A 27,504-nucleotide genomic window follows, 5' to 3' on the forward strand; every position below is an offset into this window, starting at 1 on the left:
GGCGGGGCGGGGCGGGGAGCGCGGGCGAGAGAGGCTGAGGGGGTTCGCGCCGCGCACGGTGCCGCTGCCGCCATAGTGGGAGCCGCGGGGTGAGTGCGGGGGGGGCGGGGCGGCGGCGGGTCCCCCGCGGGGCGGCAGGAGCGGGCTCGGGCCTGGCCGCCGGCGGGCCGGCATATGGAGCCGCCCCACGGAGCCGCCCCACCCCGCGCTCGCCGGCCGCGGCCCCGTGCTCCGGCCCCGCCGCGGGCCGGGCTGGGCTGGGCGGGAGCCGGGTGGCGGGAGCCGCCCTGACCTTCCCCGTCTTTGAGGCGCCGGCAGCGCGGTCCCTGAGGGGCGGCGGCTGGGGCCCGGTGCCCGCGCTTACAGGCTGAGGGAGCCGAACCGCCACCGCCGGCTTTGCCCGGGGCTGTGGGGGGGATCCGGGCGCGGCTCGGCTCGGCGCGGCCCCGCGGGTGGGGGGTGGTGTGTTGGGGCGGTGCGAAGGCCTCCGGCCCAGCTCCTCCGGGCGGCTGAGGAAAGCGAGGGGCCTCCGGTGGGTGTCCGACCGGTAAACGGGAGGGGAAGGTTGCTCCTCAACCTCGCGGGAGCACCGGCGTCCCCAGGCGGCTCTCGCAGGAGCGCTGTGCTGTCCCTGCCGACTGCTCCGACCTGCCCGAGGCTTTGCCGCCGCGACGCTTTGAGGCACCGGAACTTCCCCGAAGCACCTAGCCTGGTGCCGGTCGGTGCTGTGGCCTTGCTTTACGATGGCTTGGCGTGGCAGGGAGGAGAGGTGGAGAGCCTGAGCCCTCAGAGCTGCTAAGTATGCCTTCTGCTTCGAGGGTTTGGGATGGTCTTATTGTATGACTGCCTTGCCAGAAGGTTGTGCGAGCACTGAAGTTAATCTGACGTGGTTGAATCACTTTGTCATGTAGAAAACGAAAGGTTCTTGCATCCTTGGAAGAAAACTAGCAAAAGTGCATGTACTCAGTGAGCTGCTGTAGCCTTTTTTCCTTTGAGTTGACAGTTTCCGGTGTGATTCTACAAGAGATGATTATTTTTTTCTTCCACTCCTATAGCTGTTGGGACTTTTTAGATTTAAAACTAATCAAAACCTGCAAAAATTTACAGTACCGAAGAGTGTATGTTGTATTTTGTCAATATGAGAAAGCTTTCTGAAGACATTAAGCCCCCAAGATGCTGTTCTTGCAATTCACACTTCACTTCTTTTCAAAGTCAGGTTGTAATAATACTTCAACTGTTCATTGGCATTTGAAATCCATCACTTCTACTGTAAATGTCTTTTAGAGTTGGGTTTGTAGCATACAAATTGTATTGCAGTCGGACTGGAACAAAGCCCAGGGAAATGCTTGAATAGGAGTCAGTTGCAGAACTGTTGCTTGAAAGTTAAATCTGATGCTTTAATCAGCCACCTTCTCCAGTTGATACTCTTGATTTCTCTTTTTTCTGGAAAGAGTTGTGTTCAGGCAGTGCTTTCTGTGTTTGCGTGTGGTGACTTTTGAGTTTTCTTTTAGCAGCAGTTAACAAAAAGGGGTTTAACAGATATCTGCATAGAAGTAGAGAAATTACTGTATGTGGTGGTGTTATCAGTGAAACACATCATCTAATTTAAAGTGCAATGATGCTATGGCTTGCTTTTGGACTGTTTAACTATTTTCCTGCAACTCTTGTGTTTGTTCAGTTCTTTAGAAAAATGCCAATGGTAACAACTTTCTGTGGTTCTCTGCTGGGATTTCTTTTGTCTCTGTTGTTAGCAATAGGGTTGTCTAGTTCATGATGGTGTAGATTATGTTTTGTGTAGGATTGCAACATATACTAATAGCTGGTAACATTGTAAGCATGATTTCTTTCAGGTGTTTTAAAAATCCTAGGTATTGTGGCTTCACAGACAGTTGATACTCATATTTGTATATGACCAGTTGGTGTGCTTACATACTGTGTTTCTGGAAGCAGGACTATTGTGTGTTGCAGGGAGGAAAAGGAAGCAGAGCAGGAGGGAAAATGTGTGGTTTTGAAGTGTAAGATAGATGCTGTAGGAAAAGTTTTGGTGTTTTGTTTTTTTTTTTCTTCCAGGTGTATCTTGGAAATTTGGAGCTCAACCAAAGACCTGATACCAATCAAATCAGGGTGTGGTATAACATGCCTTGCTTACCCCAATGAAAAAGCTTGTGGATCATAAAGCATGTTGGAGAAAAATTTCCATATTTTTGAATGCTGCCAATCAATAATAGAGGAATGCTGTGGCTAAACCTAAAATTGTGGGGTAATATAATGCAAAATAGCAATGCTATTTTGGTCCTCTTGCATTTAGCACTGCACCAAAGCAGCTCGAGTTATGTTTTTAGGGGTGACTGCCTTTGTGCTATCTAGTTCAGGGCTGTTATTTACACAACTGGCTACTTTGACAAACATACAACAGTGATTGTTTTCAAATGTGCCAAAATTAAGTTGTGAACCACAAGAAAACTTCCAAGTTCTTTCAAAAGAAAATTGCAGTTGTTGGTAGAAGTTCTATTCAGGATAAAAATGGGTACTGAATATTGCCACTGAGTTAATGAATGAAACTGGTTAAGTTTTAAGGAATGATTTGATGAACAGTTTATAACTAAAAATAGTTATTAAAATAGTCTTTCTTCTGTAACATAAAAATCAGCTCATAATTTTCTCTTAACCTGAAACGGTTGTCATGATAGTCAAGAGGCAGATAGAAATATCTTCTGCTGTTTCTTGGAGGTTAAATGTTATGTTACTGTGCCTATAAGGTAAAGAAAAATGTGCTGCAGCTGTTGTCCCCTCCAGTTCCCCAGTGCTGCCTCTGTTGCTTTAAAACTGATCAGTCTTGGGTTCATCCTGGGGAAGAGAAATGTGACTTCAGCCTTGTAAACTTTGTGTTTGTGTTGCATAAAGAATACTGTGGGGAAAAAATGGCAGATATATAGCATTGTGGCTATTGCTTAACAACAAAACATGTCTTCCTCTCCAATTATATGTAATATATGTCTGTGTATTTGAAAATCATCTCGACTGACTCTGTCACTGTTGGGTTGTCAGTTTGCAGACAAGATGAGCATCAAGCTGTAGCACAGTGAAAGCTTTTCCAGTCTTCCCCATGTGTTTTGTTTACTAGTGACCTTTTACTTGCTGACATCTGTAACCAAAAAAAAATATACTTCAGGTTGGCATAATTCCTACATTAATTTGTTTTAATGAAGTTGGAGTAGAGGAATAAAAAAACGGGAAAGGGAAAATCAATTTATTTTCCTTATTTTTTAGAAGGAAACAATCTGCACCTTGTCGCTCTTCCCCTTTCTCCCTATCCATCTTTCAACTGTTCACATATCTAGACTTAATTATTTTTAGATCTGAAAGTGTATTTTTAATAATGTAATTTCTTGCACAGTGCAGCCCATAGCAATTACTAGGTGAAGGTTTCTGTTGAAATCAATAATTTCTGACTGGCCTGGAGCAGTAATTTTCAGATTGTTACCCTCCATGGATCAGTCAGCTACTGTGAAGATACCCAAGAGAAGCACTTCTTTCTTTCAGCCTCTGAATGCCTGAATTTGCTCCTCAACTGGAAATTTCACAGGTTTTCAAACAGAGAAAGATTTGACTGTTAATTGGAATTTATCAGGAAGAGGTACAGCATGTTTAAGGAAATGGCTGATGATGTGTGATGTCCCCAAGTAAGTTCTAGTGTTTCATCATTTCTTGTGTTAACGTGCATTCTGCCTGGCCTTGTTTAGCATAGAGAAGAGAAAGCTTGAGCAGGGCTTAATCGTAGCTTCCAATACCTATCAAGCCATTATCAGGAAAATGGAGCCAGGCTTTTCACAGGGGTGCTTAGTGGGAGGATGGGAGACAAGGGGCATAAATTGGAACAGAAGGGATTGTGGTTGAACGTGGGAGAGTTGCCCTCTGCATGAGAATGGTCAAGCCTTGCCTACAGAGGTTACATAGTCTCCATCATCAGAGTTTTTGGGGATCAAAGTGGGTAAAGGTATGGGCAACCTGATCTCTTAACTGACCCTCCTTTGAGCTGGAGGGAGGTCCCTTACAACCCGAATTATTCGGTGATTCTATGATAATTTGCTTAGTTTCCTTTGAAAGTGTGTGCCTTTGCTAAAGGAGGATGACCTGTTATCAAGTGATTGTTGGTATAGCTGAATAGGTGATCTGTTTGAGAGGAGATTAACTGGTCCTGTGATGTTGGTTCCATTGTGTTGCTAGAATGTGTGCACAGGAGATGCTCCTATCTTTGTATGTTTTTTAGTGGCAGTAGAAGAGATTGAAGGAAAAATAGTCTAAAAACTGTTTGATGCTTTACTTTTTTACTGCAGTCTAAGGACTGCTCGCTTTTTTGTGTGAGTGATCAAAAATACATGCATGAAAGAAATTTTATGAATAACAGGAACTGAAACAACGGAGAGCTCATTCGTTGTCCTTATTTACTCTTGTTAATCAGTAGTGAAGGGTGCAGCAACTGATGGTGTAAATCATGTTTGCCTTGGATTCACCTGTACCCCTGGACCAACAGCACCAGTTTAAAGGGAGCATTGGTGTTCTTTTGCTACAATAATTTTTGAAATCTTCCAGAAAACAAGTTCGAATTCAGTCTTAAGAGAGTTTAACTTTGGTGCAGTGGTGTGTAGGGCCAGCTTTAATATCCCGAGAGTGTGTTTTGTTCATGCTCTGATTACTTGTGGAGTAAGTGTAGTTGTAACTGGATAATAGATGGCATTTTTTTTCTCCACTAGGGTGTTAGAATGTATTAGTTTGTGGCTTTTCCTCTTTAAATTAAATGTTTTCTTTCTTAGTGTTCTGTGCATCAGAAAGTCTTTACTGAGCTTATTTGCCTGTGATGGTGGTTCTTTGATTCTTTGAATACAGCTTGCTGTTCAGATGTGGCAATCCCTGAAGACCACCTTTGTTTTCTTTAGCAATTTATTTTATAATTTACTATTGCTCATACTAGTTTTTGTTGCCTTTTTCAGAAAATGCAGGATTCTTTTAGAAGTACAGGTCTGCCATGCTTGAATTCAAAAATAATTTTTTTATTTTGATATCAGTAAACTTGCATATGTCCAGGTCTGATAATGCAGTAAACAGCTGGTTGAAACAATTACTTGGTCTGTCTCCATACTGCAGAGATGTGACAATAGCCCACCTGCTTCAAGTGGCACTGGTGCTTACATGTTTCAGGGAAAGTGATCTCTTTATTTGTCTGTTGGCAGGTGACTCTTTCTACTTTTGCCAGGTAAAAAGTTGGTGTTTTCTTGAATTGCACCTCCAAGTTGCTCTAGTGATGGCACCTGAGCAGAAGGATGGACTTTGGGCTGCAGCATGCTGACAGAGAATCATCTCCAGCTGTTTTGTGGCTTCTTGTTTGTTGAAGGAAGCAGTGGGGAAAGGTTTCATACAGACCTTTTGCAGAAATGGGTCTTTTAAGGACTATGTTCCCTTTAGGAGTTACAGGCAGTCTTGGTGTGTTCATGCTGATCTCTCATGCCCAGAGTTAGGGTAAAAGGAAGAGGGAAGAGTGTAGCTAGGAACAGCTAAGCTGTGATAGGCAATGGGACATATTCTGTGTTGCTGGATTTTGTGGACAGAAAACCTATATACTCTAGTATAACTAGAGTGTAACTCTAGTCTGATTCAAGATCGCTCATGGCCCATGTGAAGGCTCCATTCTTATCTGGTCATCCTGTGTCTCATACCATGATGTGTCTTCATCCTTGGTGCTACTGCTTACACACAGCTTCACATGATATTGGTGCTTTCTGCTATGTGCCAAAGCAGGTGATGGGAGAGTTTAATTTAGGCAGTTGTCTCCCTCCTGGACCAGCATGGCAGGTGGCACAGGATGCAACAAGCTGGAGGAACTTACGAGAAAGTGGGGAGAGAGGCTTTGGGGTGTAGTGTAGCCTTTGATGATTTGGCAAGGTCAAGGAGCAATGGAAGCACTGGGCAGTATAGGCTGTGCAAGCTGGGCTGCTGGGATTGTGGGGCCCTGTGGAAGTCTGCTGATGTTGGGGGTCTGTGACTGCATGTCAGAAAACCTGGTGTTCTGGGGAACTGCGAAGTTCTGCATGGTTTAGGGTATGAATTCCCTCTCTTGTGCTGTGGGATGCTGAACACAGGAGCTATGCTGTGTAGTCAGGGATGCCATGTACCCCACGGTGTCGTGCAGCGGTGCCAGACCAAGGGATGAATGTAGGATGAAGATACTAGGGATACCATGGTACCTTGTAGGGTGAGATTTGTACGAAGTGTGAGAGAAGATGTGTAGAGGGCTGGAGTTTACACTTGAGGATGTGTCAGTGTGTGGCTTGGCAAAAGTACTGGAAAATTTGGTTTAGACGTCACTGAGGAAAAGTCCCCTGTGGAGCAGCGATCTCAGTTCTGCAGTGTCAGCATGTACCTGTTGAAGAGAGAGCTGCTGGCAGCTGCAGCTTTTGTGCACTTTGTATTGGGTTTCAGCTTGAGCACTGACTGCTGGGTGGTATTTGAGGTGGGGATAAACTCTCTAATATAAGCACATTCCAGGAAATTGAGTGAGAACTGTGAGTTAAAGTATTACACTCCGTGTTGTTAAGTCAGCTTTGCTGCTGTGCTTCTGCAAAGAAGCTGTTAATCAAATGGGCTGTGATGTTCTTAAATGGATATGATGAGGTAGGCTTGGTTTGAAGTGACAAAGGAAAGAAAATTAATTAGTTTAATTCCCCATGGAAAAGGGGACTGTTTTCTTAAGGTGGAATATCTGATTATCCACTTACACAGTGGTAACTTTCAGCAGGTACCTTTAAAAGGACACGTGTGCCACATCTTATGTGCTTTCTAGATTATTGAAACTTCTTTTATCTGTCTTAATATTAACTGAATATTCTTGCCTCTATAACCGAACTTTGAGTGAACCATGGATAGATTTGGCTGGATGGCTCTGAGGCACATCTGTGTCAGGAGTGTTTGACAACATCAGAACATGTGCATTCTTTCTTCCTAGCTTTGGAATGGACCTTAAAAGACTTCTATATTACATTTATCTCTTTAAAACAGCCTGATAAATGTATCAATACAATCTTATAGAGATTGTATCTCATTGAAAGGGGCTGGGCTCAATGATACAGAAAATCATTCCTATCTTGCTCTTTAGATACGTCTCTAAGCTTTTTACATCTGTGATGACAGGCAGAAAACATAAGACAGCATGGAGGAAAAGGTGACAAATCAGAAACTGAACGTAAAAAACCTTTCCAAGGAGTGAATGTTCAGCAAAACCATATATGGATGGCACAGGAAAAAGAGCAAGGCTGTAACAAAAAAATATAATTAAGTCAAGGATCATTAATTTCAGCAGCAGGGATTTTTTGTTAGTTTGGTTCTCAACTCTGGCAAAATCAACATTATAACTTGTCAAGTTAATATTGGTATTTTAAAAATTTATTTAATGGTATTTTACTGGCAAAAATACAAATGCATTTTTTAGAAGGAGATAGCAAGCTAGCCTACTTAATTCTAGTTTTAGAAACCATACTACCACTTTCTGTATTTAAAATACAAATTCCTTAATTTCTTGCAGTCTGAAAGGCTTTCTCACAGTTTCAGGGTTGAACAGAAGGCACCCGGTACTTGAGTGAGGCTGTTGTGCTCCGAGGGGTTGAAAGCCTCAGGGTGTAAATGAGGTGCAGTGCTGGCATACAGCATGATCTTAGATTTGTATGATGGTACAGTGAGCTGTTAAGGATGAATACACATCGTTTATGGGGGGGGGGGGAAATTTAGCAGGAGGTAACTAGCTTCAGGAGAATGAGCTGGTGTGGTTTTGCTGTTTGCTACTTCATCTCTTTGTTGGATGTGTGTCTGTTTATTATTGATACTGTCAACGAAGTTTGCACTTGGATATTTAGGAAGGATATCTAATAGTGATGTAAGTTCATAAGTTGAAGATGAAGCTATGACGATCCATAAAAAGTGAATAGAACTGATTTTCACTTGGACTGATTGTTGGCTCCACCACAGCCATCCCAGACTACATACCTCTAGGTACCTGCAGGTCTGGAATGGAAACAGCGAACTTCAGAAATAAATACTAGTACTTCTGTTTTTCCAGACAAGACATGAGAGTCTTCCTTAACAGCAGGGTGGGCATCCCTCAGTGAAGTTTTCCAGGAGTTGGTGTGATGGTTTTCAGGGTGGTTTTCTTTCACCATAAAATCCTTTAATACAGGCTGAAGTTGTTTCATTTCTACATCTGCTCCAGGCTAGGCTGTTATGTGGCAATTGTGGATGTGCAATCAGTATAACTATTTCTCTTGTGGAGAATTAGGTTTAAGTTATTTGGGGTGTGTGTGTGTTTTGTTTTTTAAACCTGTTGTACTTGCATGGATTTTTAATTTGTGATGTGTTTTCCCAGAGGAGTGACCACACTGGGTAAAACTTTTTCAGACTGAGTCATGTATTACAAGTGTTAGTGGAGCACATGTGATGGTGACTGATGCCAAATTGTAGATCTTTTGGAGCAGTTCAAATACTATGGTGGCAACAATTCTTTGAATTTTTAGTCTATGTTAGTGTGTAGGGTTACTGGGTTTGATGTTGACAGTATTGCCTAGGTGGTTGATATTGAAATAAAGATGCTTAAAAATTGCATAGGTATGTTTCTATCTTCAGTTCATTTTTGACCTCATCCTTGAATAAAATAAATTTCTGAGATGTACTTGAGAAGTAGCATGTAGCCAGTGTCAGTTGGATGTCAAAAACCATGGAGTCTGTGGCATGCTCCTGTGGTGCATTGTCACAATGAAAGCTGCTTCTGCTGAACCTCCTCTTTTCACAGGCTACAAAACACCCCTCTCAGCAGAGAGAACTACCTTGCCAGCTGTCACAGTTTTGGCTCCAAAGATGCCAAACATTTTGTCCCTCAAGTATCTGAGTGTCTAAGCTCTAACAGTTGTTCTTGGTTTGTATTTTACTTGAGTAGTTGAATTTACCACCCTGAAAACTTGTGTGCTACCTCCTGTTAAGCCATTGTTCTAATAAAAGATACTTGCTCTTCTGTAAGTCTGGCTAAATTTATGTAACCTTAAAACTTATGGCCTAGGGTTTGAAGCCATTTCAGTTCCCATTTGTATGAGTAAAGTCCAAGCAGCCAAAGGCCTAAAATATGAAAAGAGCTTTCTTTTTCTTGTCTGACTGCACAGAAAGCTAGGCCTGGTAATGCTCACTGTGGAGATCTTAGGAACAAGTTTTTTTGTTCTCTCAGGAATTTGTCAAATCTTAAACAGGTGTGTGAGTAATTGACATCTAAAGAAAGCCTGTCATGGCCTGTGTCCTAAAACAGAATTTCATGCCTTTCCAGACTCTCAGTGCAATAGATCTATAGCTCAAGGGTTCTTGGTCAGGGGTTGCAAAGAGGGACTAGAGGCTGATAGATCTTGATGTTTAGCAAGTATAATTTAGTTCGCTTGAAGGAAACTCAGGTCTTAAAATGGGATGGTAGTGGGTTTTGAGCACAATGTTGTTGTATTTTGAATTTTAGTACAATTCTTCAGTCTTTCAGAGAGGTACCAGGGTTAAAAAAAATGAATTTTCTCTTGAAAAATTTAATGGTATGGTAAAGTGATCATCTGTACTGACTGTGCGTGATAGTTTCTAGACTGGGTCTGTCTGAACTGCTGCACATGCTGTATGTGTAATCCCTCTAAAATAGAGGGACTTGCTTTCAGAAGTGTGGGTTGCCTCTGAGCTTCCAGTACCTTCACTGGGAACTGCAGATTCTCACTACTGTGAAAACTCGTGGTTTGTGTCTTGAAATTACTACAGATTCAAAGATAAATGTTGAGTTTACTTTAGCCTCAGTGACAGGATAGAAGAGGAAAGTAAGGTTGTGTTTAGCAAAGAGCTAAGTTCTGTTGTGTACCACTGAAAGGATGCTCTTCCTTAGAATGGCCTTCTAAGGATGTGGATGTGCAAATATCTGTGGATGGCAAAATACCTGAGGAGCTGAGTAGATAAATCAGTTGGTGTAAGCCACTTGCAGACAATCCATATTAATGCATCAACTGTTTTACAGTAAATGAGATCAAGTTGTAATAGCAAGTGCTTGCCAACTTTTTCAGATGGTGTGATTTTTGAAATATGTGAATACAAGGTGGTAAGATTCATTTTTGTTCTTGTTCTCTACTTTTGTATGTAAGTTAAGACCTTGCACTGAAATAACTCAAGAAATCACCAAATGCTTTAATAAGAAATCAAACCATTATTTGCAAAAAAGTCTAGGATACAGAGGTGAGATTTGTCCTACTTCCAAAGAAAAATTCTTGCCAGCTGAGAGAATCCGTGTTTACTGATGATTGATACTCAAGCCAAGTGTTACACTTCTTTGTGTGATCTTTCTGATGATTATTTGTTTGTTTGTTTTACAGTCACTGGCTTTAGGTGAGGATTCAGAATGGGAGACAAACCTATCTGGGAGCAGATTGGGTCCAGCTTCGTACAACATTACTACCAGCTTTTTGATGCAGACAGGACTCAGTTAGGAGCAATATATGTAAGTATCTACAAAAAGGGGGCTGGGGCTTTGTCCCATTATCTGTCTAGGTTTCCGTATTTTGATGTGTGGGAATACGCAGGGTGGGATAGTGGGTTTTATCCTGACTGCAGAATGTCAGTGCAATCACACTTACTCAACTCTTATTTATTGCATTTCTTTTACAATTCACATCTGTTTTGAGCTTTGTATGCCTTATTTATAGACAGACTCATAAAACCCCCAGTTGACTGTAGACAGTGGCTTGTGGAGGGGACTGATCATGATCCTTGTGATTGTCTGTAGAAGCAAATATGCTAGCCTTAGTTTGCTATTCATTTACAGGCATGGATTTATTTGGATCCCTCTTGCAGGGGGATGTGATTTAAGTCCTACTCTGTGTTTAGCAGTTCTTCCAGGTGTTTCTTGGATCTTATGATGTATTAATTTTCAGAACATTAAAATAGGTTTAAAGTTTTGAATCCAGTTTAAATACTTAGAATTTGTTAAATCTAAATTCAGTTTAAATTTCTTCAAAAATAAGGGTTTTGCTCCTTATTTGGGGCGAAGTAGATTTGGTTTCTAAAATTAAAGACTAACAAACCCAGGAAACATCAGCTTTTAGTTTTGGGGGAAGAGTCCCTCAGAACACACAAAGTGCTCTGCGTGTGGAATTGATTACTGGCAGTGAGGAATGCTGCTGGGTGGCCGAGGCGTTTGTTTCAGCAAGACACTCGAGTCTTACATATGCTTCTAGCAGCATATCCTGTTTTTCTGACCTGTTTTTCATCTGCTGGATGAGTTGTATGAAGTTTCATGAAGCTCCCAAGGATTGTAACTGTTGCACAAGGACCATCTGACACTCCTTATGCCTCAGCAGCTTCCACCAGCATTTGCTCTTTGGATTGTTGTGAATTTGCTGTCTGGTAGATTGTTGCCTTATTATGGCTAAGAAAATGTGTACAGAGAGCCTATAATGCAAGAAAAACAAGGAGCCTGTGTTCAGTCCACAGCTCTAAATATGAAGGCACTTAGCATATTCTGTCACATTATAACCAAAACACATTAAATCCTCAGAAGACTGGCAATAAGTACAGGATAATTTAAATTCCTGGAAATGTGGCCTTCCACATAATGAACTCCTGGGATTTTTCTACCCTTAGGGTCTTTCTGCCTTTTATCATGCAATGGAGATACCTATGCAAATGTAGTTGGGAGAGCTGTTACGCAGGTCACCAGGAGTACAGGTCACTGATGTGTATCTGTTTTGTGGAGTTCCTGAACTGTGGAGGATGGGACCCTCTTTTGTGTGGCTAAAATGCACCAAGGTTAAAACTTGTCTAACTTGAAGGAGGTTTCTGCAGAAATGCGCTTTTACTGATGAGCTTTTTGCCTTCAGAGGGGCTGTGGGAGCAAATAAAATCTATAGCATGGGGGAATGCAGCAGGGAGCTCTTGGATTTGTTTTGCATTCCTGTATTGCTACTTCTACTGCAAGGTTCAGTTTTCTCCTTTAGTGGTGTGATCCAAGTCTGTTGAGCTTTTGTCACCTATTCCAGGCAGGGGTCTGGGCCAGTCACTGTGAATTACTTGATTTAAGTGAGTGAATTTGCTGTGAATTACTTGATTTAAGTGAGTTAGAATACTAATTCAAAGACTTCTTTTACAGTTAACCCCCTGCAGTTGTTTTGCAGGAAGATGCTGTAGCTGCTGCTTTTCTCTGCTTTGGGTGTGTGGCTACTTATAATTAAACATTTTCTTTATGCTGTTTTCTCATCTGTAGGGCTTTTGAGATAGAGGAGGGGTTGCTTTTCATTCTTGAAGCAGTTGCTCCCAGATTGCTGATACAGCAAGTGGTTATGGAGGTAACCTATAGCAGAGTCAGGTGGACACTAATCGTGTACAATGTGAAGTTGTAGTGTTTCAGGAAGAGCATATTTCCTTACCAACTTAATTTGTACTTTGCTGCTCTTTAAGACATCAGGAAGATCCTGCACCACTGTGCTCACCTGCTGATTGCTGAAGTGGATTCAGTAAGGCAGGTTCTGTGTCCCCCCTGCTGTTGTGACTTTCCATATTTGAAGGCTGTAATTGGAATGCTTGAGACGATAGTCTCATTCCCTGTACCATCACCTGGCTTCTCAAGTTGTCAATGTCATGGGTTGGTGTCATGTAAGATGCGAGTGATGTCAGCCAGAGAACTTGCTGTGTGACTTTAGATTACACAATCTAAGTCTATTTCCTCCTAAGAGGTACATGTCTGAACTCAAGACTGTATTCAGGGGCTCTTCATACTGCTTTTGGTTGAATCTGCAACCCTTAAATGCTTCGTGCTGTTGCCCCTGGTCCCTGTCTTTGTTCTTTTGGCTCTTGCTGCACTGTATAGTTAGTTCTGATGATACCTGGAGGACCAGAAGCTTTTTTAAAGTGGTTGTGGCAGTTCTGCAGGTTCAACACAGCATGCGTGGCTGAAAGAAGTGGCTTTTTGATGTGGTGTGGGTCAAAAACAGGGCCTGGAAAATCCACCAAAGAGAGTGCAAATAGAGTTTGGAATCTGCCATTTTCTGCTGAGACATTCAGAGCTTCAGTGAGAGTTGAAGAGTAGATGGGAAAGAGCTGGGAATCGTGTGCCTGGAGGTATTTAAACTCAAAAAGGTGGAAGTGAATAGCCATCTGTGATAAGATGTACAAGAAGAGCTATTGTGTATTAGGGTGATGGTGCTGAAGATGGAAGCAGGCAGACTTTGAGCTCAGTGGAAACCAATTTAAATGGTCTGTTTGCCAAGGCTTAAAACTGGATTTGGGAAGGCAGAGCTATGTCAACAGTAGGATATTGTGACTGATTTAAACAGAGTATCCTAAGCTGAATAGAAAGCTTTTTGCCTGTTGCTGTTGCACATGACACAACATGCTCAGAATGCCCTCCCTCAGGTACTGGAAGTGTTTGTAGGCTGAAGCACCTTGATCACTTCATGCCACACAGGGCAGTCTGTTAGAAAACCTTCAGAGGCACATTCTACTTTTCTGGGTGTAAGATCTGTAAATCAGTACCTGAGAGTTAAAAAGCCCCTGGTGATGCAACTCATTTTGTCATATTTCTTCATAGTTTTTGCCTCTCTACAGTCTTGACTTTGTGTCTGTAGGATTATTTTTTTGGTATCCTTTATTTTCTTCTGAAAGCTAACTTTGATCCAAAGGCAGAAATTTTCTTTTGCTGGTAGAATCATGATAAAGAAATTTAGTCTGCTTAATTTCTCACTGATTATTCCAAACTATTTCAGTTGCTCTTTGTGGTTTCTTTGCATCTCCCTTTGAGGCAGTTTCCAAAGAGCTGGATTCTAAGGATACATGCCAAGTAAACGAAGTGCCTTTCCAGGATTGCTTACAGGTTACCTAAGCAGGTTGGTGATTTTTTTTTTTTCTTTTGCCCTCAGATTGATGCGTCATGCCTTACGTGGGAAGGACAGCAGTTCCAGGGCAAAGCAGCTATTGTTGAAAAACTCTCTGTAAGTCTGTAATCCTTACTGGATGCTTTGGGAAACAGTTCTGAAGACTATAGATTAATAAAATTCTGATTTAAGTTAGACATCAGCAGTTTAAAACTCTTGAATATGGGATTTGTGCTTTTAACTTTTCGTCTTCAAAAAATGTTACTTGTGATTTAATTCTATGTAGTGGGGTGTTCCATCGGTGCCTCTCATGGTGGCATGTTAATTGACTCCCATTAGTTTGCAAAGTTATTTTGTGACTACAATTGCATTTGACATTATTGATTATATTTTTTAAAGTATAGTTCAGAAGCTGACCGTGTGATCTAGAGGAATGAAAGGTGGTTATTGTTCTTTTAAAGCATGCCAAGGAAGTAGCAATAACAAACCTATTATTTGGATCTGCTTGTGATAGAGGCTAAAGATGTGATTGCAAGAAACAATTTGTCTGATACATAAATTGCAAATAAGTTATGTAGTGGGGAACCTGACTTTGAACAGCTGACTTATGCAGCAGATATGAGCAGTTAGAAACCAGAGTTTCCTTGTCAGCAAGTGAGAGGAAGGCATTTCTTACTGTATAGAGACTGAATCACCATGTTCATTTAGTTAAACTTGGAGTTTTATCTTTTTGAGTAAATCCATGATTCTGTTATAAAACTGAGTGTGTTTATAACCTGTCATGAGACTAAAAAGTTTGTTTCTCTTGCAAGACACACGGAGGGCATGCTTTAGGTCCTCGATATTCTGCTCAGAGCAGATACACCATTTTTATTACCCATTGAGATCTTTAACTTGGATGCTTGTCTTGTTGCACAGCTACTGCTCTTGTGTTTTGGAATCACTGCTTTCACCCAGGACATCTTTAACGGTGAAGGCTGAGGTTTGCCCTTGGATCTGTGTTTTAGGTGTCTGCATTGTCTTTGAGAAGGCCACAGACCTCAGAAATAGCACAGCCTGCAACAGCTTGCTTCTAGACAAGGAGATACTCAAGCTACAGAGTTGCCTGTTTGTGTACTTGGTGTTCTTTAGACTTCTGGGCTAGCAGCCATTTAGATACCCAACCAGCTAAGCATTTGCTTGGCCACAGTGTCTCACATTGCCTTGGATTTGGCCCAGTGCAGATCGGCCCTGTTCCCACCCATCTTTACCTTGCCTGTCTGTGGTACTAGTTGGACTTTCTGGATTCATGTGCCTGCTGCAGAGTCTTGTTTGGTGAGTGAAGGCATGTTACTTTGCCTCAGGGAAACTTTTCTGACTTGTACCCATCTGCTTAAAGTAAGGAACAAAGGCAGTGAAATTACTCCATGCCCTTCCACGGCCATGGCTCGTTATGGGGCTGTATCAGCTTACTGTGACCCTAATATCTTTTAGCATACCTGTCAGCACAGAGCTACTGGGGCTCCGTTTGCTGTTTCTACTTTATGTGCTCACCTACTCTGCTTCTGGTGCTTCTGGAGCTTCTTAGTCAGCTGAGCAGATCATGAAAGTTTGACACAGAGATTCTTTTGCATTTCTGCAGTCTTGTGTTCTTCAGTGCCTGGCTGATTAATCAATGCAAACACCATGAGCAGGATTTTCTTTTACAGCAAATTCTCTGCTGTGTAACAAGGCTATGGCACCTTTTCAGTGTCCTCTGTCAGACCAGGCTAACACAGTAGGGCAGGGTTGTGAAGACGTTGCTTTGTCAGCACTTGTGCACCTGCATGTTGTTACAGAATGGGAGTTGACACTTGTTCGTTCTGCCTTAACTGGTGCTGGACTTAAGAGTTGTTTCAAATAGTGCCTGCCCTAATCAGGGGGCAACTGATTTACATGAGCATCTGAGATAATCCTGTTATTCTGCAAACTTCCTGGACCAAGGAGAAAGCTGGGACAGGTAGCTTTGTGCTGCCAGGAGTGAGTTTAAGCTACTTTACTTTATTCTTGCAGAATTTCTCTTACTTGACTTAAAGGAGGTTTCCATGGTTTAGGTAGTGAAAGCCCAGATGAGTTTTAGCATCAGAGTACACTAAAAGCCTTGGTGGTTGTGTGGCTTCTCACTTGTTAGTCACCTTTACTATACTCTTCATATCAAGAAATGGTTCTCTCAAGTACAGATGGATGACTACAAGCAACCATCCTTTTGAGGTGGCTTCTGTCTGTCCTTAAAAATCAATGATCTTTCCTATCAACTGATCCTTCTCTTTCCAGTGGGATTTCCCTCACTGCATCCCATGAGTAGCTCACTCAGCTGGCCAACCTTTGGGGCCTTTTTCTCTGAAGGTGACAGTTAGGTACTTGAAACAGGCACTGTCTTTTCCAGCTGTGTCTTTGTTTCCTTGTCACCATTTTGCAGAGCTCTTGACTCTGAAGCCTTTCCTTCCTGCCTGTTTTCTCTCCTCAGTCTCACCTCTCATGGGCATCTTGTCACACTGAAGGCTGGGTTCTGGATACAACCACACTCATTCCCCTTCATCCCTCTGCCTTTTCAAGAGACTCTTCTTGTAGGACTTGTTCAACAAGAAGCTGTTGTGCTGAGGTGAGACCAGACTTCATAGTATTCTTTTGTGCAATGTCCCAGCCTATGTTTGTGCAGGCACACTGCATGTTCAAGTTTGGGGTGGTGACCCTGGAAAACACTCTGCTGGTAGTTCAGGAAAGACTGCTCTGGATTATTGTTTTTGTTACTAAGTGTCTATTCCATATCACAAACCAGTTGGTGCACTTTGCACTTTATAGCAGATTGGGATTGTTCTCCCCGTCAAGAGGAAGCGCTGCAGGCTTTATTAGAGAGTGTTCTTGAATAGTGTCCCTCTGACTTGAGGGCTGCTCTGTATGCTTTCTTTGCTGCCCCAGGTTTCTGTGTTCTCTGTCATCTAAGGATTCCTGGTATTCTTTCTAGAGCTTTATGATTGTAGAGCCAAGACTGTACTTCCCATCCTTGACAGTAGGACTCATGTGTACTGCTCTTGTACCTAGGCCTTCTAGGAAGTCTTTCAGGCTCCTTCCACTAGAGTGAAATGCAGAACTTGTTAAAGTACCTGCCTGGGTCTGCCTCAACCTGTTAACAAATCAGGGAAATGAAGCAAAGTCATCAAAGTACAACCTGAGGTTTAAAAGACCACATGCTGCTGTCCTGTTGTTTTGCCAATTATCAGGCCTAGCATAAAGGACACAGCCAGCATAAAGATGAACCAATAACCAAATTGTATTTGATACAAAAGGGTCAGTACATGGGTGAGCGTTGTGGGTACAAACAAGTCAGATTATACATAATCGACATCAATCCCATGGACCCCAACAACAACACCGCACAACCAACAATGGGTGGAATAAATGGTGAAATGCAGTCTCTCAGAAGGGATGGGAGACAACAGAGTCAACAAGCCAAACACGTAAGACCAAGGAAGCCACATGAATCTCTACACAGCCCACGTTTACAAAAGCCAGACCTGACTGGAGCCCTGTCCCAGGGAGGCAGGAGGTCCTTCCCCAACAGGGAACTCTGCACAGGGCATCCCCCTCACAGACAGACACTGCCCCTCCTGCAAGGGGTCCCAGCTTTTATCCCTCAGTGGGACACCTGACCCTTGCTTACTTAATGCAGGACACCCGGGGCTCCTTTACCCAATGGCTCTCCCTGCCAGGCTGGCACCACCCTGGAGGGAAGCCTAAAGGGAAACTCACCCCCCCTTTGTGAAGGGCTGTGGGAATCACCCATATGTCAACCTTAATTGGGGGCTTGGGGTTGAAACCCCAGCATTTCACCTGTGCAGTGCATGGGCTCTGGGTATCAGCCATGTGGTCACTCAGAGCTCCATCTGTGCTGAGCTGCCACTTGTGAAGCATCTGGTATTAATACAGCTTTTGATAGGACAGTGCCAAAATTGTATTTGTGTGGCCAGACTCTGAGATCGCCTCTGATTCAAGGGTGATATTTGATGTTCACCACTCAGAGTTGTCCATGATTGCAATGTGAATGTGGTCAAAGTTGAAAGAGGGGAATTACTCCCCCATGTTTTCTGTTTCTCCAGGTGTGTTCCCCACACACTTAACTCGTACTCACATCTGCTACATGAGCGTGGAAAGCTTTTTCTTTTCAATATGTCTGCTTCTGATCTCCTCCTCCTTTTCCCCATCTCTGGCCTGGTACATGGCAAAGATGGTGTCTGTTGCTGTGTTTGTTCCCTTCAGGTGCTGTTATCAAGGAAAGAAAAAAGGGGAAAGGTGGATATGTGGATTTCAAGACCTAAACACTAGTTCTTGGTCAGCCATCATTCCTTTGTATTCATAGACGTTTAAAGAAACAAAACTGAAGTTGTCTGGTGAACAATCTTTTGACACTGTTCAGAGAAGAGAAGCTTTGTGCCTTCATCACAGGAACTTTCAGCTTGTAGATGAACTGAAGCGTAATTAGACTAGGAAGAGGTACTGCTCAATGTATACAGTGATGTTATTACAAATCTCTGTGTTTGAAAAACACAACTGTTATGCTCAACCTAGCCTGAGTTGCAACAACTCTCCATGCAGTATTACCAAAATAATCTTAACACTTCATAATGTTAGATTTGCTCAATCTTTTTTTTGTAATTTAATAATGCAATGACTGTACACTGCCTTATTTTACTTTCTTTTTGTTGTAGAGCCTCCCTTTCCAAAAAATACAACACAGCATCACAGCACAAGACCACCAGCCTACACCTGACAGCTGTATACTCAGTATGGTAGTGGGACAGCTTAAGGTAAACTCTTTCTATTACAGGTTAACAAAAGCTTAGGTCTTAGATTTTACAGGATTCTAAATCATCTGATATCAGACAATATTAAAATGCTCTCTTGGGTGCGGAAGGAGCACTGGTAAGCTTGCACTGGGATGTCATCCTTCTGCTGTTCAAGACTGTCAAGAAACTGCCCATCCCTTCAGATAATTTGTACTAGGTAAAATACCTGTAATTTGATAGTCATATGTTCCTGCCAAGCAGAGTACTATGGTTTTTACTATGCATAAAAATATCATAGGGGCTTCAGAAGCACTGATACTTCTCTTCCTCAGTTGCACTCGTAAGCAACATTACAGTGTTCTTGAGCAACGTAAGTGCATCTTAGCTGCTCTTTGATGTAACATAAGCATCGAGCTGTGATTTAGCAGGCTTTTTTTGTTAGCTGACAACCCTTCAGTAAGACCATGTTTTTTCTTTGCTGTCACAGGACACAAGAACACAGTCCTGGTGTTAATGTAGTCCAGTACCTCTGTAGTCAAAACTGTTTCAGCAATGGGCATATTGCCTCTGAACTCAAAAACTGTTGAAACAGCTCCTTCTTATGAAGAAATCAGATTATTTTTTAGGCTGTAGTATGATTACATTGCTGTTTAAGTTAGACTAGTGAACTGTGTAAACTTAGTCAGTCTCTTGTTCTTTTGAGGAAATGTTGCATCTCAATATGCCAGGGCCAGAGACTTGTAAATTAATGAGACTACTATTTAATGAAAGAAGTTGTCCTGGAATCTGCAAAAAATATCCTATATGTAAAGTCAGCTGGAGGCACAGCTTGCTCACAGTGGGCAGTCTTCATTTAACTGTGAAAGTAACAGAGCAATAGTTATAATTAGAGTTAGTTTCGTCAAGGTTTGGTCCAGCCAGGTCAAGTCATGACTCTAAAGCCATCCAGCCTTTAGAGTTACTTGAACCCAGTTTCTTTTAAAATAGCTGTTTAGGTTTCCTTTTTCTATTAACTCTGAATGTGGCACCACTGGTATCAAAACATTCAAACTTCCACTGACTGTCTTGTTAACTAAGCAAACATAGGATTGCAAATTTGAATCTGCTTGCTTAGCTATTCCCCTTAATTGTTCTGGGCTGGCCAGTTGAGAAAAGCAGTTCCCAGTATTTTGCATCCACTTCTAAGCCTAACATGGATAGCTCTGGCTCTCATTAAAGTTGCTCCTGCTTCCTAGCTGCAAGTTGGATTCCAGCTTTCTTGTTGCTCAGTCCCACCTGCACACACTGAGGAAAGGTAGCTGCATGTGGCCGTGGAAAGCACTGAATTGCAGGACAGCTATGAAGTCAGACATGCTGCTCTCATCTGTCTTACTCTTGGGTGTGCTCAAAACTCAGTGATGTGACCAAGACTTTTTGACTCAGTGTCTTGGGCCAGTCACATCTTCACCTGGTTTTGCACAGTTTTTGAGGTTACTGCATAATCATCAAACAGATCACAGCTTGCAACAGTGGTTGTGTTGAATCCTGTGGCAAGATACCAAATTCTTAAAGATTCTGTAAAGCTTTTGGGTTTTTTCATCCTTTAGTATGGTCATTAGGGTTGTAGATGCAGGCCAGGAGCTTCTTATGAATAGCATGGTGTCCTGGTTCAGCTAGGATAGGGTTAGGTTTCCCCAGCAGGGAGGGGGAAGGGATCGCCAGCTGGGTTATTCATACCATGCTGACGTTGGGTCCTGTGGCAGCGCAGGAAGCTTTCCTGTGTGGCTTGGGTCATGGGGAGCACGTGGAATGGGCTGTCTGTATCCATTGCGGTATTTCTTTGTATATCTTTTGTCTTGTTCACTGTTATTACTGTTTATCGTTGTTATCATTGCTACTGTTGTTGTTCAGATTGTTTATTACACTGTTGTATTAAATTTCTTCTTATTTTAACCCGGGGTTTGTGCCCTACTTGTGTCCAAGGGTGGGGGAGGGACAACAGCAATGTGGTCTCCAGTCCCGGCAGGGCTTAAAACCATCACACGTGGCTAGAAGTAGTATATTTTACGGTGCCATTTTTATCCTCTGAATAATTTCAGTGTGCTGAAATCCCTGGATAATTCAGGGATCATGTGATAGTGCGTCTACGTACTTGGAAAGAACATACTGGAGTAAAGTATGCCTGTATTAATGATCAAATCCAACTTGTTTGTGAACTTTTAGTAAGAGATGCAATGTTTTTTCATGCTACAGGTGTATATGTCTCCAACCTTAGCTTAAAAAAAAATATATATCCCATTTTAATGCCTGGGAATGCTGTTCCTCACTGAAGAAGTGTCTTCAAAGTCAAAGTCAGCTTAGAATTTGACTTCTTGCTTCTGCCTTGTGTGATACTTATACAGGTAGGCAGATGTTACAGTCTGTAGTGTGACACATACAGTAACCATTTTGGCCAGTACATGAACCTGGTTCACATATGTAGAAAATACTTTTTCTCATGTTAATACATATGTGTTGACAGCCATTTTAATGTGGTTCAGTGCTGTTCTCGGTACAATACAGTGAGAAAAACTGGGTTCAGTTAGTGCATTTTAACAAGTGGCTCATCTAGAGCTCTAGTTGAATGGGGTACACGTTAACACACAAATATGGAGTGGCATACTTCATTTTATATAAAGGTTACCACCTTCATGGTATGGCTGTTCTGCGTAGCTCACATCTGTTGGTCTTGAGGGAAACTGTAGAGAAATTTGTACAAGGAAGGGCACCTTCAAGGCCATCAGTAGCAGGGTTTGAAGGGAAAAGCCATGCTTCGTGCTTACTATTCAGTTATCCTTTTCATGCGTCTGTGAGCCAAATTCTTCAAAGCCCAGTACAATTAATGCATATGCTTTTGAGTCCTCTGTGGTTTTTCAAAACTTGTGTTGTTTTATGTAATGAAGGAGCATGAATAATGCTTTCAATAGAGTAATTCAACAAAATAATGCTAAAATACCTGTAACATGCCCTTTCTAACTCATTCTTGGCATTATAATTAAATAGATTTTCTGAGGCCTTAGTTGCTTGAATTGCTACTCCCAAAAGTTAGGTGGAAACTAACTAACTTAAGTGAGCTGGGCACATTTTGTGTTTCTTCCTTAAACCATTATATTTTGATCTTTTTTTATTTTAGGGAAAAAAAACAAAGCAGAAAAATCTTCTGTTCTCCCTGTGTATGCTATGGGGTGAGCTGTTACCAAATTGTCTCAAAGCTTCAGCTCTCAACTGTACAAGAATAGTTCTGAAGAAATAATGGGGCCAAGGACTATTACTGTCAAACTCTATTTCCTTTACCAGAGTATTATGCCTTAAGTAAACCCCCAGGTTTGGGTTGTTTTAAGCCTTTGGCCTCCCCTGCTGGAGGCGGATTTACCTGGGATCAGTAGAAATCATTACTGCCCTACAACAAGGGCAGGACCTGTCTGCCTCTGTGTTGTTCTAGTCTACAGCCCAGCATGCAAACACCAATATGAACTGTAAATAAAAGCAATAACATCGTTTGCAGTAGAATAATCACAACAGCTTCTTGGAGAAGATGTTGGAGAATAATAGAGTATATAGGTAGGGTGAACATCACTAGAGAGGCTCTAACTCACTGGCAGAAAGTAATTGCTTTCACTGAAAAGCATATTTACAAGTAAACATATGAAAGATACTCTTTAATGGATGCTGGGATAGGTAGTAATGTGTTTTGTTATCATTTGTGGAGGTATAATAAATAGACCTCCCCTTATTCTATTGCCATTTTTTTATTGCTATTTGTTGTCTGGGTGCATGCTTCCTTCCTTCAATTAGAAAGAATAAGGATCAGTTTAAGCCTTTAGGAGTGAGTTTCATTTGGTGTGATGCTACTTTGCCAATGTTCATCCAAAATGTCACCCAGTATTTTCAGTGTGCTTCACCTAGTAACGTATTTCTCCTGTCATGCTCAGGCAGATGATGACCAGATTCTAGGCTTCCACCAAACCTTTTTGTTGAAAAGTTTTCAAGGTGCCTGGGTGTGCACAAATGAAGTCTTCAGGCTAGCCCTCCACAACGTTTAACCCTCTGCCTTACCTCTCTTCCATGCAGTCTTCGCTGTCCTGGTTGAGTAAGGAGTGCTCTTTTCTCCCTCTTCTGGCGCTTGAGCTCTGCTGAGAAGCATGGCTGTGGCGTGTGCAGTTCTTGGAGCTATGTGGCAGATCTGTGGCTCTCCCTGAGACAGTGTGAATTTTGAAGTGATTGTTGTAGAATTGATTGCGAATAACTAATTGTTATGTGGTGCTTCATAGTCTTAAAAGGGAAAGGAAATTTGCAATTGAAATCGCTGGATATCTTTGTAATGCATGCTGAACACTGAAAGCATTGCTTAAAGCCTGTTAAATGAGGCTCGGCATCTGAAAGAACTTGTTACCTTAAGTAATTAGCTTTTCCTTTGAGATGAGGATAGCTGCGAGCCTGCAGTTCAGTCAACAGTTGCTGTGGGGTGCTGCTGGTGAAAGAGTAAAACTGTCTCTGACCAGACAAGAGGAGAAAAGTTGTGGTTTTCTACTAAGTTTTGCATCTAAACTTGTGTTGTATCTAATATTCTGACATGACCCATGGTTCTGTGAGCTGAGGTGTTTTTACAGTTTTGAGCCTCCAGGTCAGAAGGGAGGTAGAAAAACTGGGAGAGCTCAAAAACCTGCCAAGTTTGCCAGTGTTCAAGAGCTTGAGATGTAAGAGGAAGTGGATGAAGACAATCTGCCTGAAGTGTGGGTGGAAAATCATTGAGTACTTCAACAACCTGAAAGTAAACTCTTCTTGATGGTGCTAGACAGCGTGACAAGGGACAGTGGTTGTAAACCATAACTTGAGATGGTCAGATTGGACACAAGGTTGTGTTTTGGGGTTGTTTTGGTTTTCCTCCATTCTCCTGCCAGAAGGTTGAAACCTTGGGAAATGTTGCTCGGACACATTGTAAAACCTTCCTTCTTGGAGGCTTGGAAGACCACAAAACTGTGGCTAATGCAGTGCTGCCGGTAGTCCTGCTGTGATCGTGAGGCTGGACTGGAAACCAGAGGATCCTTCCAATCTGATTCTGTGACTTCTAAAAAAAAAAAAAATTAACTCAAGGATGTCATGAAACAATTTGAACTGCATAAAGGAAAGCTTTGTACGGAAAACAAAGGCCCTGTGTTTAAAGCCTGGGCTCACATCTGGAATGCAAATTTCGAGTTGGACATAGCTGAATTTGGAGTGGAAAGTAAAGAGTTTCAGTGATGTCATCTGGGCTGTGACGAAGATCCAAAATAAAATGGGATAGGATTAGTCTGTGCCTTAGAGCTTCCCAAGTCACTCAATTGTGGGTCTTTGCTGTGTGTTAATAGGACATACTCAGAATTTTGGGAATGGACTATAAATTACTTTGTCTTAAATATAGTCTAGGACTTGTTTTTAAAGTGTACCGCTCCTCTACCATGTGAAGACATAACATGAAAGGAATAAAAGCAAGCCATAATGTGTGGCTTCATTGTAGGAATTTGCCATCTGTACAACTGCAAGTGCTTGGGGAAGACTTAATTTTCTTTTAATCTTTTTTTCATGTGTCCATCCCAAATTGTGTAAGAAAGAAGGCTGCTGCAGTGCAGCTAGGCTTATCAGAAATAGAGGAAACCTACACTAAAACTAGGCTGGTGGTGATATCTCTTTTTTCCAGAAGCATATTTTTAAAGTGTACTCATGTCAGTAATGACATGCTCAAATTTGGCGTGAAAACTACTTACGCAACTTGTAATAGATGCCTCAGTGAGGAGACCATAGGGCAACTGAGAGTATACTAAATGCTTATTAATAGTTGTGATTAGAAGTGGATTCGAACTGAAATGATTCTGCCTGGCTGGTTTAATCATTAGAAAGGAACTGACACAAATACAAATTCATTCCAACTTAGTCAAAAGGGACAGCATCATAAGATGCTTTACAAAGTCATATGTCAAACTTTAATGTGCAGTGCTCTGATGCTACTCAGTTTTCTTTAGGATTCCTTCATGTCTGGGAACCTGCCAGCTACCAACCCATACTAGGATGTAAGTGTTGTGTTTGATACCTAGGGAGAGCTAGAAAAGGCATAAATCCCTGAGTTTTGGTGCACAGGCCACCACATCAGCATGGATATGCAAGCATCTTTTCTGGGCAGATGTAATAATGATAATACTTCCCTTGAAATAACTGGCAGGACTGCTGTCGTATGTGCTAATGAACTAGATGGATGGCTTGTCTAATCCAGCATAATTACTGGGTAGTTCACACAATACTGATTATTATGGTGCCTCTGCCTAATGCCAAAGAAGGTGTATACTGATGTTACAAAAAGCTGCCCAGTTTGTCAGCCTGTTGGACAGTGACTTTATTGGCACTTGCCTTGCTTGAAAATTTTTCTTTCATTCGTCTACTGAACACTTGGAATTGTTCATACTTCTGGCTTTACTTGTTGCCACCTTAATTTCTGGCTGTAGTAAGTTTCCTCATTCACTTTGTCCTTTATTGTTTTACAGTAATTTGATATCTTGTCCATTCTCCCCACCCTGATCACATGTTTTTTTGCAAGCTAGAGAGTCATACTCAATTTACTTTTTTCAGTAGGAAGCTGTCTTGTAGCTGGCTCCTTTTTCTTGCCCTTCTCTGTCCTTTCCCTATTCTGCGATTTAAATTTTTGATTAAAAAAAATAAGTGCATGCAGGGTTTAATATGAGTGTTCTCTGTGCATTTAATGCAGTTGCTTACTTGTGGGTTTTGGTTCTCTGTTCCTTTCCTAATAACTGCTAACACTGTGCTTGCCTTGAGCTCTGAGCTGGCTTAAAAAACAAAAAAGAATTGCCCATCATGATTTTGGTATTACTTTCCTGAGAGGCCATAGCTAACCTAGGGCCCTTTTGGGGTTTTTTCTTCTGTGAATTAGCATACACTTTCTGAAACTACACTTGATCTACACCATTTTATTTCCTAGGCAGTTGTCACTGTGAAATCCTTGTGGTGGTTTTGGAGTTGAATACTGCTTTACATGCATTTGATCCTACCAGTGCTCTGGCAGACTTGCTGTTTTGTGATATAACTCACATCCTTAGCAAGTTGCTCCTCAGTTTCACAGTCAATTTATCACTTACACGAATATTACTTTAAAGATTTTTTTGTTGTTGTTTATTTTGTAATCTGCTTTGCTCTTCAACCTTTTAATTTGCTCTTCTTGGTGGACAGCAGCAGAGCGTTGCAAATAAACATTCAGCACTTCAACAGCCTTTTTCATGTGCTACTCTGGCTGCTGCTTTTTAATGGTTTTTTTTAATGCATTTTCCCCCTTTTCTGAAGTTGAATTGTCATGTGCTGAAAGAATAGAGCCTAAAATCATCCAAAAATGCTGAATTAAATACACTGTGATCAGTATCAGAAGATTGGTTTGTAGCTTGGTCCTGTGTGCTGTTCAGATTAAATCCTGTTGTGTGATTTCCAGCTGACTTGGGAATCATTTATCTTATTTTGAGTCTTTAATTCCTGCATGATGCCTCTGAGGAGACTGGTAAATGTTAGGTGGGAGAACTAGTTTCCCTCGAATACTGTTTTCTACTTTTGTAGTAATGTAGTAACTATAATGCAGGCACTGTAGTAGTGCACCTAGATGAATTGTCGGAGACAGGAGTTGAGGCACTGCTGCAAAGAACATCTTGTCACAGCTACAACAAATACTTTGCTCCCTTTGAGTACATTGCTGGGCAGCTGGGAAGACACTTAAAAGTCCATATCACTATTCAAAAGTCCAGATCATTCAGGCAATATTGTTGATACTAACTTCTACAGAAACTCCCTTCTGTCATCAATCCAAAGTACAGCAGCTAAAAACTAATTTTGAAACATGTTGTTTTATGCTTGGTTCCTGGGCAAGGCCCAGAGAAAATTTGTTATTAAACACTGAGGTGGGCATGCTCTTGCTAGTGTTGTAAAGCCTCTGGAATGAGATGTCTGCAAGTCTTCCAGAAAACCCCAACTTTGGATGCCACTGCAGGATTTCTGTGTTATTGGGCCCTAGGTGTTTGTCTGCAAAGCACCTTGGAACAGAACCTCTGGGTGTATTAGTGTCTCTTGAGGTACTATGCATTTTACAGCATGTGATATCACTGTTACAATAAGACAACTTAAAAGCTAATGTTGAGTTTTGGAATACATTTCTCAAAAATTGCTTTTTGAACTTTTTTTTCATCTCTTTCTACAGGCTGATGAAGATCCTATCATGGGATTCCACCAGATATTTCTATTAAAGAACATCAATGATGCCTGGGTTTGCACCAATGACATGTTCAGGCTAGCATTGCACAACTTTGGCTGAGCTGGCAACCCCGAGGCACCCATGCTTTTTTTTTTTTCTTCTCTCCTCTTACTGGTATTATTCACACTCACGGAACATTCCAAATATCATACACAAACCTGCAGCACTGCAGAGTGTGAGCGAGCAAGACCTGTGACCTGCCCTTCTGCTGAGTTTACATTGTCACTAGATGAGTTTCTTGTGCATGATGTTTGGAAGTTAGACTTAGCTGCATTTGACAAGAGAAATTTGTGTTGTACCAGCATGCCTCGGAAAGAATTTATAATGCAAAAGGTTGTTGTTTATGTACTGACAAGATGCTCTATAACCCAAAGAAATGAAAGAACAGCAGCCTGTACAGCCCAGATAATGATTTGTTCAGATGTTTCAATGCTATGTTACACAATAAACCCATGAGATTTTCTTAACAGTTTAAATTGTTTTCATGAGTTGG

At 41.8% G+C, this 27,504-nt stretch overlaps 1 protein-coding gene across 2 annotated transcripts; it reads left to right on the top strand.

Annotated features, from left to right (window-relative positions):
* NUTF2 (nuclear transport factor 2) lies at positions 1-27,481 on the top strand. Of its 2 annotated transcripts, none has more exons than XM_074913177.1 (5): positions 1-89; positions 10,422-10,546; positions 13,959-14,030; positions 18,638-18,736; positions 26,958-27,481. In XM_074913177.1, the coding sequence occupies exons 2-5, from the start codon at positions 10,448-10,450 to the stop codon at positions 27,069-27,071; spliced, it is 384 nt and encodes a 127-aa protein (XP_074769278.1). In that variant the 5' UTR covers positions 1-89; positions 10,422-10,447; the 3' UTR covers positions 27,072-27,481. The 2 variants fall into 2 exon arrangements, with proteins under 2 accessions (XP_074769278.1, XP_074769279.1); XM_074913178.1 differs by lacking the exon at positions 1-89 and adding an exon at positions 465-799.
* The last annotated feature ends 23 nt before the right edge of the window (positions 27,482-27,504 follow it).

This window comes from Athene noctua, chromosome 9, assembly GCF_965140245.1.
Source record: "Athene noctua chromosome 9, bAthNoc1.hap1.1, whole genome shotgun sequence".
Taxonomy (NCBI): domain Eukaryota; kingdom Metazoa; phylum Chordata; class Aves; order Strigiformes; family Strigidae; genus Athene; species Athene noctua.

Bases quoted from the DNA above. Each gene is read 5' to 3' on its own strand.
- NUTF2 (XM_074913177.1), top strand. From the start codon at position 10,448: ATGGGAGACAAACCTATCTGGGAGCAGATTGGGTCCAGCTTCGTACAA. The intron at 14,031-18,637 runs GTAAGTCTGTAA...TTTTTGTTGTAG, and splicing joins CTATTGTTGAAAAACTCTCT to AGCCTCCCTTTCCAAAAAAT. The intron at 18,737-26,957 runs GTAAACTCTTTC...CTCTTTCTACAG, and splicing joins TGGTAGTGGGACAGCTTAAG to GCTGATGAAGATCCTATCAT.